Raw genomic sequence first — 21,650 nt, forward strand, 5'->3', positions numbered from 1 at the left:
TTGAATGATGTATCTCTTGTTTAGTGCTTTATATTTCATGTACGAGATACAATATTGTTTGTTTAACATAATTTACAAAAGCTCATAAGAGTCCATGCAATCCACACACATCTGTATATCTTACTGCACTATATCTTAAATTATGAATTAAGATCTTCAGTTGGTTAATTGGCTTTTTAAATTTTTCGCTTTTATCATTTTATTCTAGATTACTTATCAGCTAGCTGTTTCATGCACGCTTTATTTATAACAGTTCACCAACTACAGAATGCTTGTACACATTTTTTTTCAAGATGACTTTCGAATATGCTAACACTTTGAATTACACAGACAAACAGAAGGTTACTTGTAGGTCACCGACTACAATAGCTATTATTTTATTTAGAGAGTTTTGTGGTTAACATATAAAAAATAGGAAATTTAACACAACAGTATATGTAAAAAATGAAGTGTCAAAGTATTTGATACACAGTATGAAATTCATATTGTGTATAAAACCTGGGAGTTGCTTCTTTCCATATCCCCCAATTTAGTTAACTTCACTGGCTTCAACTGCTGACTTACAAGTAGTACTTTTGCCAAGTTACTCATATACAATATGTTTAACAAGTCAGTGACAATTAAAAAGGCTTAAGCTCAAAGGCAACAGAAAGAAAAAATCACTATTATGTTAGCATTACTCTTTATTAATGTCTTCAAATTTAGTGTTAGCTTAGAGTGTAAATCTTGCATATTATATAAACACTAAACAGCAAAATGGTTCAATAATCAAAAACAGAATCATTTAAAGATGAACAGTTTCAAAGGTCTTTATCTTTCTGATCTATTCAACCATCTTTTATTTAGATTTCATGACATGATGATAACAGTGGAAAATGAATAAACAACATAGCATTATTTTGAAAGATAATTAGACATGTATACTATTTCTATATGTAATAACTATTAATATAGTTATAATCCTCTACAATGCCTTAAAAATCATTATTCAGTGTTAACATTGTTATCTTTAGCTTTCATTTCACTAAAATGGAAATAATATAATTCACGAGTGTAGTCCTGAAATATAAAACATACACAAATCTCACTGACTGCAAACTGTGCTAAAAGATATCAAATATTTGTCTAAAGTAGAGCTTATAATAGCTTTTACTGACAATTATTCAATGCTGTTGTTTTTTTTACATAATATTAAACCTGAAGTACAAGTTTATAGTTAAAGTAAAAATATTATGTTATTGCAATTATAAACATAATAAGATTAAAAATTCTCTGACAAGTTTAATGGTAACCCAGTGAAAACTATAACTAAAGGACAAGTGTCATTATATAACAAGTGATTGTTTGATTAAATTAAATGAAAAGTGTCAACATCTGAAACTTCAGTTTGTTACTATGCTCACAGTAGAGTTGTCAACATATAAAACTAGACAGAAAAAATGTATATACAATAAACAAGGCAATTTTTTAGAAGTATTTGTACTAAGACTATATTAGTATGGACCAGAATACTCAAACATACAAACTAAAATCTATATTCAACTGTACATTTGAATGTTAGAAAGTTTAAAATTGGTATTACGTATTATATACGATAAATATGGTTTGACTGTATAACTGGTTTACTGTTATACAACCTGTATTAATTTCATGAAATTTCATACCTTTCAAGGTAATCCATAAGAGTTGTTAAATTAAAAATATAACTTAAAACCATTTTAAAATATTCTATAAAATTGATAAAAAATAAGAACATGAACTAAACTGTTCATTGATACCCATAAATAACATTTATGAACTGTGCATTACCTATATAGCAGAAGAGTTTTTTTCATTTTCATATATTCAGTAAAATTGATTTTTGGTTATAAAGAATTAACAATAAAACCATAAGGAACCATCCTTCACATATTACCATTTATTATCCTAGTGATGAACCTGATTAAGATCTATGGATTATTGAAGACATCCTTTGTACAACAAATGAAAAAGATGTCTTTAAAGTGATTCATGTACACAACACTTAACACAGCAATTTTTTCCTTAATATATTTGGTCAACATTACAAAGGTGGTAAATTCTTCTCAATAAATATTTTTGCATCCTGCATTTCCTGAAATAAAAAAATAAATTACATTAATGTATAGAACTATTGTACATATGAGCATGATCTGATCAAGTAAAACACACAGTGTTGAACTATATACATACATACAGATTTGTAAAAACCACAATTAAAACTTTCTAAACAATAGTTATATATTAAAGTTTTTAAAATTTATGGACTTTATGCATGATTTAAGAAATAAAGCTTGAGGTAAATATATTAGAAGAATAATATGCAATAAAGCAGTTTATTTAATGATGTTAATTTAGTTTTATAAATAAATGAATTTATTCATGAAATGCAAGTGAATTAATGAAAAAAAAAAGAAAACAATCACTAAAAACTACAATCAGGCTACGGTTTAAACACACGAAAATATATGTTGTTAAAGTTTTTATTTATAAATATCTTGCAACCTGTTCGCTAATAACAGTTATATTAATCACTAACAAGGTCAACAAACCTTTCTATATTTCATCCTTTGTATTCTTACACTGATCCAGTGTTTGCATCAAGTTTTTAAGATGTTGGTTTGAGGGACCCAATTTACTTTCATATTTGGATTCCCTCTTAATGTTATAATGAATTCCACACAGGCAAATGCCACATGCATAAGCCATTTGTGGTAGTGAAATAGTATTATCCCACAAACATATGTCATATTTATGGCCAGTGCATGACTGTATGCAGCACCAACTAATACTAACCAAACAAACCATTTCACTAATAACTCAGTGGACGAGTGTTAAGAATAGATAACAAATGCAAATGCTTAGACTGCTAAATCCTTAGGGGCTTTAGTGCAAGGAGGAGAGTACATTGTTAATTTTGGTCTTGGGTTCCTGTTATTTCTAGTCCTGTTAACAAAACAATATAGTTCTGCACTACTTATGAATATACTGGCAAAATTACATTAAGAAAAATTTTACTTTTTTCACAAAATAGCCAATATTATGCAAAAAATATAGTCATGTATGTGTCATAAATAAAGTGAAAGATGGGGCTTTTTGGGGGTGCATCCTCTGTATAAAGTAAAGCACAATATGTCATGCCTATTTTTAGCATGATGCAACATCGATGTGAATATTACTACAAATGGGAGAAAAAAATTACTTATTTTTTTATTTTAATATTACAAATTTATACCATCAGACACATCAGCTGGACTAATAGTATATGATTTAAACTTTTAAACATATTTGTATAGAACTACTAACAGCCCAGAGAAAGTCAACTGGATTTTAAGATAAAGTTACCCTTTGAAAAACTTTTTTTCCCCCCACATAGCATTTCACTGTACAGTAACTACACACAAGTGTATTTTGGAATCAAAGTGTTGAATACTCCCCACATGCAGAGTGATTTTTATGTTAAGGTTAAAAATATTTTTCTTCATTTGAAAATTGCCAGATCTCATTCACAATTAACAAAACCTACTAAATAAATTTCAAATGCTTTTTTTTCATAGCAAAACTTTATATTTATCTATTATTTTCTCTACCCTAACTCTACGAGAGATCGGCTCATTTGATTGACCTGGTAATCCCTATAACAAATTTGAAATCATTCTAATTTAACCCTTATTTCTTTCTATAATGACTTCAAGTTGTACCACAAAACTACACTTGTTTATCCAAAATACCTTAAAACCTGAAACAGTTTATATCTGTTTCTACTTATATGTTATTGCTTTGTAAATCACTTAACAGATTTGCAGCCAATGTTACCTTTATGAAATTCAAAGCATGGGCTACTATCATATGTACCTCATGAAAAACAATTCTTTATTTTACCCAATCTAATTTCAAAAATTAAATTTTTTTAAATCTTAGTTACTTTTAAAATATTAAAGAAAAAGAAATATATTACTTACCTTTCTTTTTTCTGCCGTTGTCGAAGTAACTTAACCCTACATTTTATTTAATACTAATGGTACTATTGCACTAAGTAATTTTTTTTTTATTTTATTAAATAAATCACCTAAAAATACAATATAATAGCAAGTAAAAAGCAAACAATGTCCTATAACTATTGTAATCTTTCTGGCTTTTTAACTACAAGATAAAAGCCATTAAAAATTTAACTAAGCCCATCAATGTGTTTCCTGTAGGAAAAAAATTTGAACTGGAAGTAAAATAGACAAAAAAATATATACATCATTTGACAGATTGAAACTTTGTTTTTTTTTTCTATTGGTTATAAATAATATAGCATTAAATATCAGTGGAAACTATTGGCAACTTAGTACAGATAAATGCCAGAAAGCAAAATCCAATTTTTTTCCCCATGTATTTGAATCCATATATTTATGAAGAAATATTTAATTACAAAATCCATCTTTTTGTGTACAAAAGGCTTGTAATGTTCACTGAAACCTTGCCAAGTTTTACAAAAATACAAGTGTCATATTAAAAGTTATAGTATGGGAACTGGAGGTTATTTTGGGGTTAAAATTGGTGTAATCCACCAATCCAATATCACAAGTTAAGTAACTTGACTTTTACAATGCAATTTCATATATACAGTCCTTATATTGACATTTGCCCATGAACTGAAGCACAAATTCACATGTATAACAAAAAGTGTTAATTTCAACATTAAATATTTCACTCTTTGTTAAATTCATTCTTTAGGATTTACCTGACAATAGTTATACTGATTCCACATGAAGGAACCGTGTATATAATGCCAAATATAAAAATTACCAGAATGAAATGACATAGTTCATCTTATGAATCTTAAAGTCATTATAACAGATACACACTTCTTCACAAGAACTATGCATCATGCCTTTATAAGGTCAATACAGTGGATACCTACTTCTTCACAAGAACTATGCATCATGCCTTTATAAGTCTTAAATTCCAAATTCTTCATAACCCTTTTTAAGACATCTGAGGTCAGCTGTCCAAACTTATATGGAACAACAGGATCAATATCACCATGGCACTGCAGTACAGGAATGTCTAAGTTACATACAGCAGCCTGCAAGTAAAAAAGATACATTTATGAAAGGTTTAAAACGTACAACTTAAAGTTTACATATTATCGTTTCATCAACTATTATCTTGATGACATCAAGATTTTATGTCATCTTTCAATAGCCCCAATTCCCCAAAAATCTCTTATATGCACCACATACGAGATAGAATTTCTGCACCAAAGAAAGCAGAACTACAAAGATGGAATATCCAAACACCTGGCAAATGATAGATCAGTAAAAGATTTACAGCAAGAGAATTGTTTACTCCTGACAAAACAGTGTTGTCTGTGAACAGCATACGCATGATATTAGGATGCTTAAAGTCACTTTTCTTAATGTTTTGAGTAAATATCACAAAACACATAAATATAAAAAGCACATCCACAGACTTGCATGAAAAAGATAACTATTTCACTATTAGACTATGTCTTTAGGCATTATTTTAACTATCATAAGACTGCAATATTATATATAAAAGGAGTCTTGCAAGTCATTCAATGTAGTTAAGTAAGAAATAGTTCATATGTGTTACACATTAAGTCAGACTAGTTAAATATCGAACCTTCTAGGACAAAAAAACAAACCATAATCTCTGGTGAACAAGTGAGAAACTATAATTTAAAACAACCATTTAATATGAAAGATACTGCCATATCATGGTGCAAGATTTAATAATAATTGAAATGTTTAATCTCAGTTGGAAGGCTGTTAGTTTTTTATGCTCATTTACAGCACAAAGATAGAAAATTTTTCTTTTTTCATCTGTTCCAAGAACTTAACCTCAAATTTACTGTTACAAGTTCTTAAGCTTATTGCCAACCAACCAGGGAACAATGGGAGTCATTAAAATAATATACAACTTAAAAAGAATAGCATTATTATATATATATATGTGTGTGTGTGTGTGTGTGTGTGTGTGTGTGCATGACACCTCACTTAAAGATTTTTCACAATCTATAACTTTGAAAGCCTTTAAATTATTGTAACATATTTACCTTTATACATTTATTTTAATGCCTTCGCTTGTTTCTGTATAGTTTTCTTTTTTGCATGTGATGTATTCTTGACTGTGTATTATGCAAGTCCAACCTATTCTCGAAACTTGTAGAAATTCTTGAAAGTGAAAATCAACAGGATTTGTCTTATGAAAATGAGCTAGAATATTGTAAGAGGTACTGAGAAACAATTTTTTTTTTGGATAGCCACAATCAGTGTGCTATACACCTAGAAAGCTTAATTGTGATTAACACTTTTTAATTAGAAAACTACAGAAATTCACTAAGAATGCTTATAGATTTCAAACATCAATCTATTCATCTTCAGTAAATTTCTATGAAAGCATTAAATATTATTGCTAGTAAAAATCAGAAGTATGAGGCCAATCAAGTCAGCTAGCAAGGTGTAATAAAATCAACAGAATTAATTTGCTTGTCATGGACCTGAATCATTGATAAAATATTCAGTTCTAGACCAGATATAAGACTCAGTATCATGTGCAAGTTTGTAAAACTGTTATATATAAATTGCATTATTTTTTGTTTGTATATTAAAATATATTTGTGTTAAAAAAGAAAATTGTGTACATCAATCTTGTTGGCAAATATAAATTTGATACATATCACCAGTTACTTAACTTCTAAACTCAAATTTCTGGTTATTTGTTTGTTTTTGAATTTCGCACAAAGCTACTCAAGGGCTATTTGTGCTAGTCGTCCCTAATTTAGCAGTGTAAGACTAGAGGGAAGGCAGCTAGTCATCACCACCTACTGCCAATCTTGAGCTACTCTTTTACCAACGAATAGTGGAATTGACTGTAACATTATAATCCCCCACGGCTGAAAGGGCAAGCATGTTTGGCGCGACGGGGATGCAAACCTGTAAACTTCAGATTACGAGTCGCACGCCTTAACACACTTGGCAAAGCTGGGCCCTGGTTATTTGAAATAGTAATATGTAACATATATAATAAATCAGAAACTTGTCCAAAATAAATTATAAAAATGTAACATAGTTCATACACACTGTTGAGAAAATCAAAACATGCCAAATTTGATTAGTAGAGACAATAAATTAGCATCAGGGAAGTTTCTGTTGAAAAAATACAATCACAGTTGTACTAAGTTCATAAAAGTAATAGTTTCCAGACAAAGTTATTGATAAATAATTTAAGAAATTCTTTAAAATGGATACTGAGAATTATCTTACAGCATATATATTGCACACATACATACAATAGGACTATACTATAATGGCAGTTTCTACTGGGTGTCCTTACTTTCTACTTCTATAAAAGATATAAAATACAATAAAAATGTAATCTGCTGCTTCACTAACCTCAGGAAACTGCTTATTAAGTGGCAGCCAGCAACTGAAAGCAATGACGCCTGCCAATGATTTGGTAAACGTAAGAGCAGAATACAATGCTAAAGCTCCTCCTTGTGAAAACCCTGCTAACATTATCCTTTCTGTTGGGATTCCATTCTTTTCCTCATCTGATATAAGCTGGTGAACTGAAGAAAAAATAGTTGAATGTAAGCCTGCATTTTCTTAAATGGCCATATAACCCTTTCAGCACAGGCTCAGTCCCCGAGATCGACCTCACAGTCATTATGTGCCTGTTATAGTTTACAGTTACTTCTTTTAAATTAGTAAGCATATTTTCACAAAATTTGGCAGGTTATCAGTAAACATTGCAGTGCTTTGATATACAAAACATCAGGTTTTCTTTAAGGCTTTCACTAAGCTCTATTTTTCTCATGCATTTTTATCTTTTCACATTGCTTATTGAACATGCAAAGTAATTTTCATTTTAAAAGTAAACATACTTTTCAGCATCAGAAAATGTTCAACTTTCACATGCACAATTTTAAAATATCCAAATAGTTTCAAACATTTCCTACGGAAAAATTTATATTTTTATGTTATTTTCATTAAAAAATCTCTGTGTGACTTCAATCAATTTGACCATTCTCTTAATCATCATATAAATTTATGAAATGAAAACATAAATGTTTAGACTAAAGAGCTTAAATATCATAAACTCGTGCATTTATAGAGATTTATTATCTTAATCATAGTAAACCTTTCAGCTGTGCTTTGCTAACAATACAGAAGTTAAAGTAACAGAATGCACATGCACTCATGTTACTGTATCCAATAATATATAACTGACCTTTAGTTTTCACAAAGTGACCTATCTTGGCTGTGTTCGAGCAGACTAGTATTTGGTAAAATAGTCACATTTCAATTATTATACATGATTTAGGTATATAGATTATTACTATTAGAAATACATTCTTAAACTCATCTTAAAACACAAAACAGTAAATAGAAGTAAAACCAAACCATATTGTCTCATTTGTAGACAAGTTTTATTTTTGTTTTTGAATTTCATACAAAGCTACACAAGCCATCCCTAATTTAGCAGTGTAAAACTAGAGGAAAGGCAACTAATCATCACCACCCACTGCCAACTCTTGACCATTACATTATAATGCCCCCACAGCTGAAAGGGCGAGCATGTTTGGTGCAACTGGGATTCGAACCCGCAACCCTCAGATTACATATCAAGTGTCTTAATCACCTGCCCATGCCAGACCCAATAATTTATGGAACTACTATTTCATAAATTGAGTTCAATAAGTTTGGTATGAAATTATAAAATAATTCATATTTTAGTGTGTGTATACACACACACATTTCTTAATTTAAAAGAAAACATTAAACAAACACACCTAAACAGCAATTTTTGTGTATCATGTGGTATGCTGAATGCAACACCAGTTCAGATTAAATGTTTGTGAAGATAAAATCCAACGTGTATAGTTTTGTATAAATTAGGAACTCATATTACCAATATTGACAAGATAAATTATAATTAATTCTACGGTATAGATATATATGTATTTGAAGAACCAAAAAAATCATAAAAAACTTTAAAAATTGTTTTCACATACTTGCTGCACAAAATTTTAGAAGGCTCAAAAAGCTACAAAAAGCAGTAACCAAGTACAAAGGTTGTAACTAAGAGATAACTGTTTGCTTTATTTACTGTTATGTCTTATGAAAAATAAGTTGATTGTAAATAGTAATAATTTGTAGTAACTGAAATGTAACTTTGTTACAAAATACTAGTCCACTAAAACATAGCCAAAACATGTCACTTTGTAATAGCTAAAAGTGAGTTTTATATTATTGGATATGGTAATATGAGTTCACATGGGCTGCATAATTGTAACTTCTATATTGTTAGCCAGACATGGCTGAGAGATCAATGTAATAAAAATAATAAATATGTGTGTATAATATTATGAAATTTAAGCTGTTTAGTCTAAACATTTATATTTTCACTTTATAACCTGTAATCAGTCTAGAATGAAAGAGAGAATTTATATTTATTTCCTAGTTTTTATGGCAGTTAGAAATCAGTCAAATCAACCAAACCCATAAAGTTTTTCTCAAGAAATGTTTGATAAAACTATCTGGACATTATAAGGATTTATCATGTATAAAAGTAGTTTTAATATTAAAATAAAAATTACTTTACATGTTGGATAAACAACATGTGAAAAGAAAAAAAGTCCTGAGAAAAACATTGTTTAACAAACATTAAGACTTATTAAAATAAAAAATAAACAATATTTTGAGTATGAAATCACTACAAGGTTTGGTGATAATCTGCCATATACTTACTAATTTAAAAGTCAAAGCATAATTAAAAAATGGTCACAAGACTGGTCCCAGTGACCAAGCTCATGATGACAATATACTGGCATCAAGAAGCACTGTTGATTCACTACAGTAAAACAATTTTTTCAAGTGTTAATCCATAAAAATCTTTTCAAACTCCAAAGTTTAAAAATACTATACAACAATACCTTGTTTATAGCATAAAGCAATTTCAGTAAATTAAATAAAATGAAATGCAGATATAAGCTACACAAGCATTGCATTAATATTTAATTCCTTACTTTGTCTCAAACCTAGGTACAAGGTTACTAAGCCTTGTTTTAACCAATTATTAATATTATTATATAGAAAGGTATTCTGTAGTACTGAAGCCTAATTTCATAACTTCATTTACCCATGTTTTTTATCTAAAACCTAGCACTTATAAACATACTTTATTTTAGGTTTCATTCTGTTACTTGCTTCAAGCCAAATTAGAAAAATAAAAGCTTAGAAAAAAAATATTTTCTCAATAACTAACTTCAATTGGGCTCTTAAAATGACTCCATTTTAATGTGAAGTCAGAAACCCATTGTTGTAGAAACCTAGCTCCTTCTTTTATTGTCCACCAATTTTTGATATGATTGTTAAAAAAATTTTCTTTGGATTGGTCATTGAACAAATAACTAACAGTGTAAGCACTTCCAGCTTGAGTAAAATATATTCTGTTAAAAAAATTGAGCAACTTGTGTAAACTAACAATGGACCTTTAATCTTTGAACTGGTGTCTTGCACTTTAGCTAGAGATTTTCCCATTCATCACTGTCATTTGTTAATCCTTTCATAATGGACATATGTTTTTTGTAGCACCTCATACGTCTGTATCTTCATGAAATTTGGCAAGTTTTCAATACACTTTAAAAGCCTTTCATAAACAAAATCAGAATTTTTAATTACATATTTTTACAAGAAAACTTTGTTTATTTAGTGTAAGTGTTCACTGCTCCAGGTGCAAATGATTTTTATGTTAAGAATCATTTTCTTCATATAAAAATTATAAAATTTCATTTGTATAATCCCTAAAATCTCTTAAATAAGAGATATCTTCTCCCAATAAAAACTTTATATTTTATCTGTTATTGTCTCTACCCTAACTTTATCAATTTGATTGAACTTGTTACCACCAAAACACAAATTCCAAATAATTGTATATTACCTTTTCTTTCTAGAATGACTTCAAATTGTAACATGAAACTATGTTTATCCTAAATAACTTAACCATTATTTCATTTTACATCTGTTTACATTTGTTTTTACTCCTTTGAACTGAATCTAAACTAATATGCTAACCATAAATTTGAAATCACTTGGCAAATGTGCAGCTCACATTACCCTATCATATGCATAATACATGAGCTACTCTTGAGTACATCAAGAAGAGTTTTTCTGTGATTATTATTTATTTTACCTAACAAGTTTAATTTTTATATTTTAGTTATTTTTAATAATAATAAATAACGAATACACATGAAAAACAAGAAATAAAATATTAACCCAGGTCATCATCTTTTGCTGATAACACCTAGCCCTACTTTTTTATACTAATGGTACAATTGCAACAAATAATTCTGCTCAAAAAAACTTGAAATAACAACATGAAAAGAAACAGAATGTGTCTCTTAATTATCACAATTATTCCATCTTTCAAACTATGCAAACCATCAGAATTTCAGCTAAGCTCATCAATGTCTTTCCTGTGGGAATCAAGTTTGAATTGGATGTGAAACTCAATCACTTATTCAGAAAACAAGATAATATCTCATTTAATAAATTAAAATCTATAATATAATGCTAAACATCAGAGATAACTATGGCAATTTCCAAAAGAGGATGTAGCAGGAGGAGTCTCATTTCATACTTTATGGCATTATAACCAAATAAGATTGAAGGCTATAAAAGTGGGTTTTACCTGAGCAATAACTATATAATGCATAACATAGGTTGAATTCAAAAGTTCTCAGAGAGGTGGTAAATAAATCAAAGAACAAGGAAGACATAGATAACAAACATCGTACTACTCATAATAAAGAGGATTGAGGCTTTTTTTTCCTGTATAAAATTAAGAACTTAAGAATTAAATAATATTAAGATTTCATTTATTGACTATGTTTTGATTCCAAGTTTATTAGCATACATTGATAATAAAGTAGTTTAATTGTATTTTGAACTTCATGAAAGGTTGTTACATGCAAACTGTGACCTACCAGATGTGAAAGGGTTAATTGTGTGTAACAACTTTTTTGTAAATTTAGTGCCAAACTGCAATTCACATGAAATTCTACTTTCACATATATATAAAATCCTCATAATTGCATATCAATTCTACAACATATCCACATGAAGCATGAATCAGGCTATACCTACATCATGAGAAAACGTGGTCAGTGGCATAAATACCACTGTTGCTATAGCTACTCTTTGAATACTGAATGTTCCTTTTATATATTTACCAAATGTGATTAGCTGGTTACAGTGAAATTATCCCACAGAAAGAGTAAAATCTCCAAACAAGGGTTGTCTCATTCCCTACTTATTAAAACAGGCAATTCATTCATGGATGACTTTTCAACATTTATTGCAACAAAGCTTTTCTAATTTTGAGCAAAGGAAACTCAAAACAAGCCAACAAAAAATCTTTAAGTGTTGGATTTACTTTAACTGTTGTCATAAAGTCTTGTAAAAACATCCATACATTAAAGTTGAATAGTTAACATACATCCAAGGTTAGAAAAGAACACAAAAAAGAATGTACTTTTATGTAAGATTTGCACAAAAGTTTAGGATCAGAATAAAGATCACATACTGTGTTTTGTTTCTAAAATTTTCTTTCTATTCCAGTTGTTCTATAAGAAAGTTGTGATCATATGAAAAATCAGAGAAAGCAGTCTTAAGCAACTAGTCCTATAACTTATTGATATATTTAGTGTATTTCAGAATTTATTCATCTTATACTAAGACCCTAATAAAGTAACCATGTCTTACAATATTTTGCTAAACTTTGTAGAATGCACTGCCACTGCCTGTTGTGGAAACACAAGTATAGAGGACAACGTTTCAAAAGTCTTCCTTCCGCCTTTCCTCTTCAGGTTCGAAAGACTTGAAACGTTGTCCTCTACACTTGTGTCTCCACAACAGATAGTTGCCATCTACTCTACAAAGTTTCATCATGAATACTCAGCCTAAACAATCTATTAAAATATTTTTTTGCTATATTCAACACATTACAGTGATTATTCTTCTTACCTTATTTGGGTGAACTACAAAAAAAAAACTTTAACCCAATTGCTTTCAAAAGGTGACTTTTTGACTTGTTATTGATTAAAAAAAAGACAAGAAAAAAGAAATGAAGACCAATCCATTTTCTAATAATGCTAAAATTTGGTGTTTTCATTTCATTACACACTGCAGTTACAGCTATATTAGTCACTTCTATATGTTATCAGATATCACAAAGCTGCAGATGCATTTCTTTCATTCTCACTTTATTTCACATATAAGAGTTTATTTTAATTATACTTTGTCACAGAATACTAATGTTTCTTCATTAAATATCACTGACTCAAACAAAATAAAGATAACTCAGGTTATAGGGTTTCTATTTCAATGTTAGTTGCAAGTCATTCAAAAATTATATAGTCATTACAGAAAAATCTCAATGTTGAAAGTGAACTGGTTTTAAACAATAAAATCAACACTTGTTACCTGCAGTAATAACAAAATGTGTATCAGATGAAGTGATATAACAGTAAACTTTGACAACCCTTGTTTGTTTTTTTTAACATACCTGTTTCTGTTGCTTTCTTTATACCAGCTTCATCTTCAGGGCCACTAATATCCAGGGTCATAAGATCAAACCAGGATGGCATTCTCAATCCTGCATTTAAGCTTACTGGTATTGTTGGTCTTAAAGAATAAAATTATAAAATCATTATCATAGAAACAATTTAAATACTGTAAGTATATGGTGCTGTCTTTTCAGAGGTTTACAATTATTTTCTTTACAGTTGTTAGAACTAATGGGTCTGTTTTTCTACTTAAGGCATTTTACACTGCACCATAGATCTATTTATATATTTACAACAAAGGTTGTAAATGCACCCTGTTAAAATTTGGTGAAAAATATTTAAAGAAATGTGCTCAATAACGTTTCCAATGTTTAAGTCTTCTATTTTACAGGTTTGAGATTTTATAGTTCAATCTAAGCACAGCCATTTGAAACTCACAACTTAAGAAAAAAAAATTAAAATGTAATTATATACATCCTATTCACCTTCTGTATCCTGTCCCAAACAAATCTTATAAACAGATTAAAGGAGATGTAACCCATTTATTTAATCTTTGGATCCCCCTGAAATGGGAGTTGCATATAAAAAGATGACTCAAATCCTTTTCTGAGCTGAACAGTTTTTCTAGCATATTCAAGTGATTAAAGCTGCATGGTTAATGACTATCAGCTAATAAAGGTTGGACCAAATTCAGAAAAAGCAGTAAAGGATTGCCAGTATGTAGAACAGTCACCAGACAACACTGACTTCTGATACTCTTACCCAAAATGATCACTACCAAATGGACTGTCATCTATTCTCCAAGAAATTTAAGTAAACAAGGGGAACACATGGAGAGATTATCCAAAATAAAAGCATATCTGCATATCTTGAAGCATGAAACACATCATGACATCAAAGTAGAAGAGAGAGAGCTTCACAGATCTATCTTTTCCATTTGTGTTGACACAACCTTAGGATGAGCTGTGTCTGCTGAAGTCTGCAAAGATCATTTACAAATGGAGATGGTACATGGTCTATGAGATCATCTTCAAGTCTGCCTGACAATAACTTTCCCAGGTAAGAGATACAACGTGTTTCTTATGGCAAAGCCACATTGAGCTATCTGCTGTGTCCACCAAGAGGAATGAAACTCCTAATTTTAGCATTGTAAATCCAAAGACTTACTGCTATTCCAACAGGGGACTGTAACAGATACTAGGTGAAAAATAATTTTACAATAAATTCCAACAGTGTACAAATGCTACAAGTATGAATAGAAATAGGTGACTCACAAGTAGCAATCATCACTACAAACACATCCACCACATAAAACTTGATTTTTCCTTACCTCTAAAAACTGTCAGGCTGAGGAAGTGCTAGCAGAATGTAATAACAGTTCCTTTAGAAGAGTTAATAGTGAGCTAGTCAACATCAAAGCCTAGATTGGTGGTAGGAATGACCATTGTCACCAAGTTTAAATAGCTATTTGTTTTCTTTTTTCTGTAAGTTCACCATTATTTTGAGCCACCTTTGGCCTTGGTGATCTTGTAAACTTCCACAGAGCAAGGTTTAGAATTAAAAGACTAATTATCTCTATGCCGTCTCTCTCCAAAAAACCGATGGAGACTATACAAAATTGTTGCACGATGAGGGACTAATAGGGCAAAATTTGAATTTTCATTAGAGCCATACAAGATTGAGAAGCAATATATCCTTGTAAAAGAATGGAGACTCAAGATCTGAACAACTTTCAGGCAAAGAAGAATTAGGCAGTGGTACAAAAATTTCTGTATCCCTGTTAAAATGGTTGCATGAAGAACCCATATATAACATTACTTTACAGTATGTACTACTACTTTACTTATTTCAGTGCAACAAATGTCATTCAGTGTTTTCATTCATTGCACTTCCTTTTCATGATTCTTCTTTATGTAAAAGAAAAATTAAAAACAAAACATAGTATTGTATTTAGTGTTTACCACACATAACAACAATTTTCATGAACAAAGCAATAAAATCAATACATGAAAAATCAAAGATTTAAGTAACAATTTTCTTATGTTAAAATTTTGACCCCACTTACTGTATTTCCTGGCATTGAAGAGGCTATTTTTTCCCCAGAACAAGTCTCAAAAATTTACCTTGCCTCTTCCAGGCTGAAGATTAAGTTGCTCATAGGCCTAAAACTTAAGCTTAGAGGAAGCATTTTGATACTAGACAGTAATCAAAGTCCCTCTATACAACTCAGAATGAAATGTACAAGTTACTTAGTATTAAGTAATAAATAAATAAACAAGAACAGGTCACTGAACATGTGGTGCTGTAATACCAGCACTATTTTTAACTCCTCAGGCTTGAAATAATGTTATTACTGATAATAATAAAGATATTCCAGTGGTAATATAAGGTATAAACTTTTAAAGGTAGATATGATAAACATATTGCTCACAAAAAACGGCAATGTTTTTAAAAACAAGAAGTGGGCAAGATGATTCATGTACCTTAAGTCACTAAACAATCCAGGAAACATTCTGGTAAAATTGGTGGAAATGTTGTCACCTCATTCTTATGTTTATCTTTCTTCAAAATTTAGCTAATCAAAATGGAGGATTTATTCGACGCCAAGAAATACAGTAATTTAGCACTGTCTTTAAGTTTCTTTTAATATCTATTTCATTTTCTTTCTTTTTAGTCTTTTGTTGGATAGGACTTTGTAAAGATGTTTTCTAAGTCAGTTGGGTAGACACTAAACACTACTGTTTTTAAAACTGTTTTAACCCCTTCTGAATAGAAAACCAAAAGCAGCACTAATCCATCAGTCTAATATACTTCACAAGCAAAATGTACTTCATGATTCACTCCAACAGGAGTTTAAAAAAATTAACATTTGTTTTTTTGTGTATTACAAGTATCAAATTCACATATTTAAAAATGTCACAATATTAGAAAAGTAACTCAATAAGCTTCATAGACTTATAAATCAAAATTTATTTTACAAAAAATTTAAATCTAATGGTACTTACGCTGTAGGGCAAATATACTTGATGTGGGGATGTTTAATTGAATCCAATGCTGCTGCCCAACCATGGCTGAATTTAAGAAAAAACAAAACAGCCTGTCAAAACCTAACTGTCACATCACATGTTCATCACAAATGAGTTCATAAAACAATGTTGCACTGCTTGTTTTAATTATAACATGAGCTACTACAAAAAGTATGATTGTAGCACTGTGCACATTTTACATATTTCAGTTTCAACATCAACTATTTCTAACAATAAATAAACAATTTAAAGTCCCTCATGTTTTTCACTACCCTACTGCTGTTGTTTAAAGAGATTATCAAATTCTATAATATTAGTACAATATACAGACAACCATTTAAAAACTTATTCAATGGATAATGCAAATGGTTTCAAATGCCTCACATTAATTTCCTATAATTATTCTACCATCACTAGAGATGGACAATTAGTGAATTTGGTAATCAGCTATCAGGCTCTCTTATATTAAACAACCATTCTCATAAGATTGAAAAGTTTCAATACCTGCCATGAGCAGGGCACGTACAGCCCATCAGAGAGCTTTGTATTAATAGTAAACAAAATGACAATACTTCAATTACATAGATAACTGGATTAATAGAAAAAGGTAGTAATCAGACACACTAATCTCAACTACTTGATTATTGTCATGATTTATTACCCTAATCAACTAAGTTCGGCAAATCTGAATTAATTCACAATGATTAAAAAAAATCATAAAGGTAATTTCAACTACTGAGCAGTTATAATACCTGAAAATTAATAATGTGAAACACCAATCTGAATTAGCCAGTTATTTTAGACATTAATCAATTCAATCATAATTTTGAATAATTAGTTATTATACATGACACTAATCAGTATTATTGATGTACATAGATAAATGATTACATCAAATGAATTAATTGCTCAACTTTAGCCATCAGTACAGAAAAACACTAAACCGAAATCAAACACCATTAATAATCATAGTTTCAGTTCTTAGAATCACAGAATGCTTTCTATTTATTTCCATTGTTTTAAGAAATTAATCAAAACTGTAATAGAGTGGAGAAAGCCTGTATTTCTGAAGGATTTTCTAAATTAATTACAACACTTTAGGTAAAGTCAGTCCTTCTCTTCATCACAAAGTTTTATCATCTCTTAGAACACGTAACTTATTAATCCATTTGTGCATACAACATTGGAAATAATTTTGGAAATGCTCAAGTGACAGAAATACAGCAGTTGCAAACAAGGGCAAATTGCAACTAAATTTTTTTAGTTTTCACCAGTACAGTGCATCTTGTTTTCATGCTCCATAAGGTTATCATCAATATATGATTATGTTCCGAGATGTTGTTTTTGTTTTTTTCACATAATTCAGCCAAAGTTGTTTGAATGCAACCTGAGCTTTTCAGTTTCCATACAAACTGCCACAGAATCTTAACAATATTTGTGCTGAACCATGCCATAGTTGTGACCATTCCAGCAACTTCTTATTCTTACTTCCTTTCAGGTATCATTTTACTAAAGTTGCAACATGCTTGGGATCACTGTCTTACTGGAATATTAAACCCTTTCCATCAAATCCTGTTCCTTAAGAGAATAAAATGACAGATAAAAATCTATTTGTAACTGTCAACAATAAAGTTCCATCAATTTTATGTAGAAACCAATAATCAGTTCACACTTGTAACAATCCTCTCAACATGCATCACCACAGGTATTAATAGTAATACCAACCCATCTCTACCAATGAAAGTACTATTGTTGACTATTACAATACAATATAAATTTGAATTCATCTGTACAGTGAGTGTGTGTTTTCTTATAGTAAAGCCACATTGAGCTATCTGCTGAGTCCACCGAGGAGAATCGAAATCCCGATCTCAGCATTGTAAGTCCGCAGACTTACTGCTGAACCAGCAAGGGAACTTACTGTAAAGAGAGGTTTCCCTCAAATGTATTCATTCCATTGTTTGGAGTCTGAAACCCATTTCAGTCATTTGGTTTGAATATTTTTTTAAAACAATAGTTTTTGAACACCTATACAATCACTGTGCTGGAAGTAGCATTCACACCACTAATTTTTTTTAGATCCATCAAGATCTCTTCCAGGTTTTCATTCAACGCCTAGTTGTAGATAAAAGTTTTTCCTAGCAAGATTTGGTTACTTATGAAGGAATTTTTGTATGGTTTTGTGTGTTCATCCCTACCACGTGTCCTGTACTTTTTGGAACTGCCATCCCTACATCATTTTATTTTTATCAAAATTTTTATAACTTGTAATATTATAAAAGCACTCTTAAAGTAATCATTTTTTATCTTTAATTGAATGTTTACTAAAGAGAAAATTGAAAAATAAGATGTTTTATCATAGTTTGAGTGCATTTATTTAATTGAACAAACTTCAAACAATTCCAAGCATTAAGGAGATTAAATTATTAAACTAAAAGTCTGGAAAATATTGAGTAAGGTATATTTTGATCTACAAACTGAGGAGAATCAACATTAAACTAACAAATAATTTAAAATATAGTACTTTTTTCTATATCATTCAACAAGTGTTGCATCAGCACTTACCCTGTATCACCCAAACCATGCAAAAAAATAACCTGTAAAGACAATTGTATAAATGAAAAAAATTTCACAAAAACTAATATTCAAACAATTATTATGAAATATATTTACGTTAGAGACTAGCACATAAAAGTTGAAATCAGAATACTCAAAAGTAGTTTATTACATGATAAAACATTTTTTATTGAATGAGGAATTTCTCTACAAATGAAGGTATGTACAACATAATCATATTTTCTCTACAACAAAAGACACTCAGAAAAATTATGAAACTATATACCTCATCACTGTTTTGAAAGTGTAAAGTGTAAACATACAACCTCAAATTATATTACATTTACAAAATAAAAAACTTTGTAACTAAACAAACACTTTAGCTCAATCCTACAATAACTTTTAACAAATTAAAAACTATATAAATTTATATTTATGCAGTTTTGAGTTATTTTTCTCTTATTTCCTAGTCTAGTATTTTGTTTTTGTGAAAATTATTCACCCTTAAATGCACTACAAAATGAAAATTCTCCTTGATTCCAGAAATTATCAACACATTCTACAACAAACTCAGGTTCTAGTTCCTCTTCCTTGGAGGAAGGCCAGTGATAATGATATAGATTTACAGAAAAAATGATATAGTAAACACATTCATCACATCCAAGCTGACTCTTTCTGGCAATAATAATAACAAAATCATAACATAACTTCTTAAAACTTATAATATATTGTGTTTTAAAACTGCTAGGAAGAATGAAATTTTGTGGACTAGAATAAAATCTCAAGGTGCATGACCCATCCCAGCGCTGGCCTTGTTCTATTTCTCAGTACTTTAGAACTTAACAAGCAAAATGGAGTCTTTCTTTTAAGTTCCTTTTCTCTCCAGTTTCCATATATTTGTCAATATAGTAAATAACTTAATAAGAAGGTTCCCCACAAAGTAAAATTCTTGATCTTCCCTCTGCATGTAACCAAAAGTTAAGATTTCGATTTTAAACTGGTAGTGATACCAGAATTAATGTGCCCTGACGTTTTTACCACTGAGTAGTATGCATCCTTGTATTGAAGCTGCAATACAATTGTAAACCCAGCACGCTCATTTTCATCCAATTCTAAAGCAATCTTTATTTAAACCTTTTAGCCTTATCAATTTATTATCATACCTCATTAAGTTCTTAATCTTAAGTTTGACACAGCAACGTTATATTTAAGCTATCCTTAAGCTTAACTTTTCCTAATTTAAGATCAAGGCATTGAAAGTAAGCTACCTTTATCTTTTGGATTTGAACTTCCTAAAAATTACAATCAACTCCACAATTCTCAAACTAAAACGTAATTCCAATCAATACACAATTAAAAACTAATTTAACATAATAGCATAAAAATAAATATAAATTGTGACTCATTTGATTTTGACTCTGTGTATGAACTTTTATAAGTTAACTTCAGTTACAATACAATAAAAGTATAAATTAACTTCAAAGTTTGAGTTCAAATTACCGTAGCTGTATGTTTAGCTGTTGCAGAGATAACAACTGGCGAAGACATATTTGATGACGAACCAGCTCCCATACACGGCTAACCTCTTATAGTTATAACAACGTATTTTGTCGATATTTTCCAGAAAAAACAATAAGCTCGAAAATAAATAAATAACAAATAATTGCGGGTGCCTTAATCTCCAACCAACAGTTATCACAAAATCGTTACTTTGTCATCAATGCAAATAACACTTGTTGTTTAACAACACCTAGAGAATATTTTAGCAATTAACTTTTACGATAATTAGTTAAGAAAAACTACCTTTACACCCAGATAAATAAATAAAACTTATTAGTTTATATTTGTCTGGAGTGTAATAGTTGTTTTCTCTTATCTTTCATCAATATGTATAAATCCCTACAGCATACACTACAAATTTTGTAAGACAATTAACTTTATAGCAAAAATTAATGTGAGGTAATTTGTGATGAGAATTTGTTTGTTTGTTTTGAATTTTGCGCAAAGCTACTCACGGGCTATCTGCGTTAGCCGTTCCTAATTCAGGAATGTAAGACTAGAGGGAAGGCAGCTAGTCATCACCACCCACCGCCAACTCTTGGGCTACTCTTTTACCAATCTAATAGTGGGATTAGACCGTAAAATTATAACGCCCCTAACGGCTGAAAGAGCGAGCATGTTTGGTGCAACAGGGATTCGAACCCGCGACTCTCATATTACGAGTCAAACGCCTTAACCCATCTGTCCACGCCGGGCCTGTTTTATGTTTTAAACTATAATGTTATACAAGCACATTTCGTTTTATTATTATTATCCTTTGATTTTCAGTTGTCAAAAGAATGAGAACCTTGACTTTAACACAAGAAATGTCAAACTAAAAAACGTTTAATATCTCTTATTTTTGAAGAAATAAATGGATTGGCAATAACACAGTCAAATAAACCTACTATATTGGTTTTGTAATG

The 21,650-nt window shown here is 30.0% G+C and overlaps 1 protein-coding gene across 2 annotated transcripts; it reads right to left on the bottom strand.

The window, feature by feature from the left end:
• Window positions 1–667: 667 nt before the first annotated feature.
• Window positions 668–20,944, bottom strand: LOC143237409 (acyl-protein thioesterase 1-like). Of its 2 annotated transcripts, none has more exons than XM_076476641.1 (7): window positions 20,686–20,944; window positions 19,195–19,226; window positions 16,609–16,674; window positions 13,603–13,721; window positions 7,425–7,600; window positions 4,928–5,092; window positions 668–2,113 (listed from the first exon to the last, which is right to left on the bottom strand). In XM_076476641.1, the coding sequence occupies exons 1-7, from the start codon at window positions 20,755–20,757 to the stop codon at window positions 2,063–2,065; spliced, it is 681 nt and encodes a 226-aa protein (XP_076332756.1). In that variant the 5' UTR covers window positions 20,758–20,944; the 3' UTR covers window positions 668–2,062. The 2 variants fall into 2 exon arrangements, with proteins under 2 accessions (XP_076332756.1, XP_076332757.1); XM_076476642.1 differs by having other exon boundaries at window positions 2,052–2,113; window positions 4,872–5,092.
• Between the last annotated feature and the right edge of the window lie 706 nt (window positions 20,945–21,650).

This window comes from Tachypleus tridentatus, chromosome 13 (assembly GCF_004210375.1).
Source record: "Tachypleus tridentatus isolate NWPU-2018 chromosome 13, ASM421037v1, whole genome shotgun sequence".
NCBI classification, from domain to species: domain Eukaryota; kingdom Metazoa; phylum Arthropoda; class Merostomata; order Xiphosura; family Limulidae; genus Tachypleus; species Tachypleus tridentatus.

What these genes read in the sequence shown, in the direction of transcription:
- LOC143237409 (XM_076476641.1), bottom strand. Translation starts at nt 20,757, where the DNA reads ATGGGAGCTGGTTCGTCATCAAATATGTCTTCGCCAGTTGTTATCTCT. An exon ending in CATGGTTTGGGTGATACAGG is followed by an intron (nt 16,675 to 19,194) that starts GTAAGTGCTGAT and finishes TCTTAAATTCAG; the next exon opens with CCATGGTTGGGCAGCAGCAT. An exon ending in AAAGAAAGCAACAGAAACAG is followed by an intron (nt 7,601 to 13,602) that starts GTATGTTAAAAA and finishes TTTTTTCTTCAG; the next exon opens with TTCACCAGCTTATATCAGAT.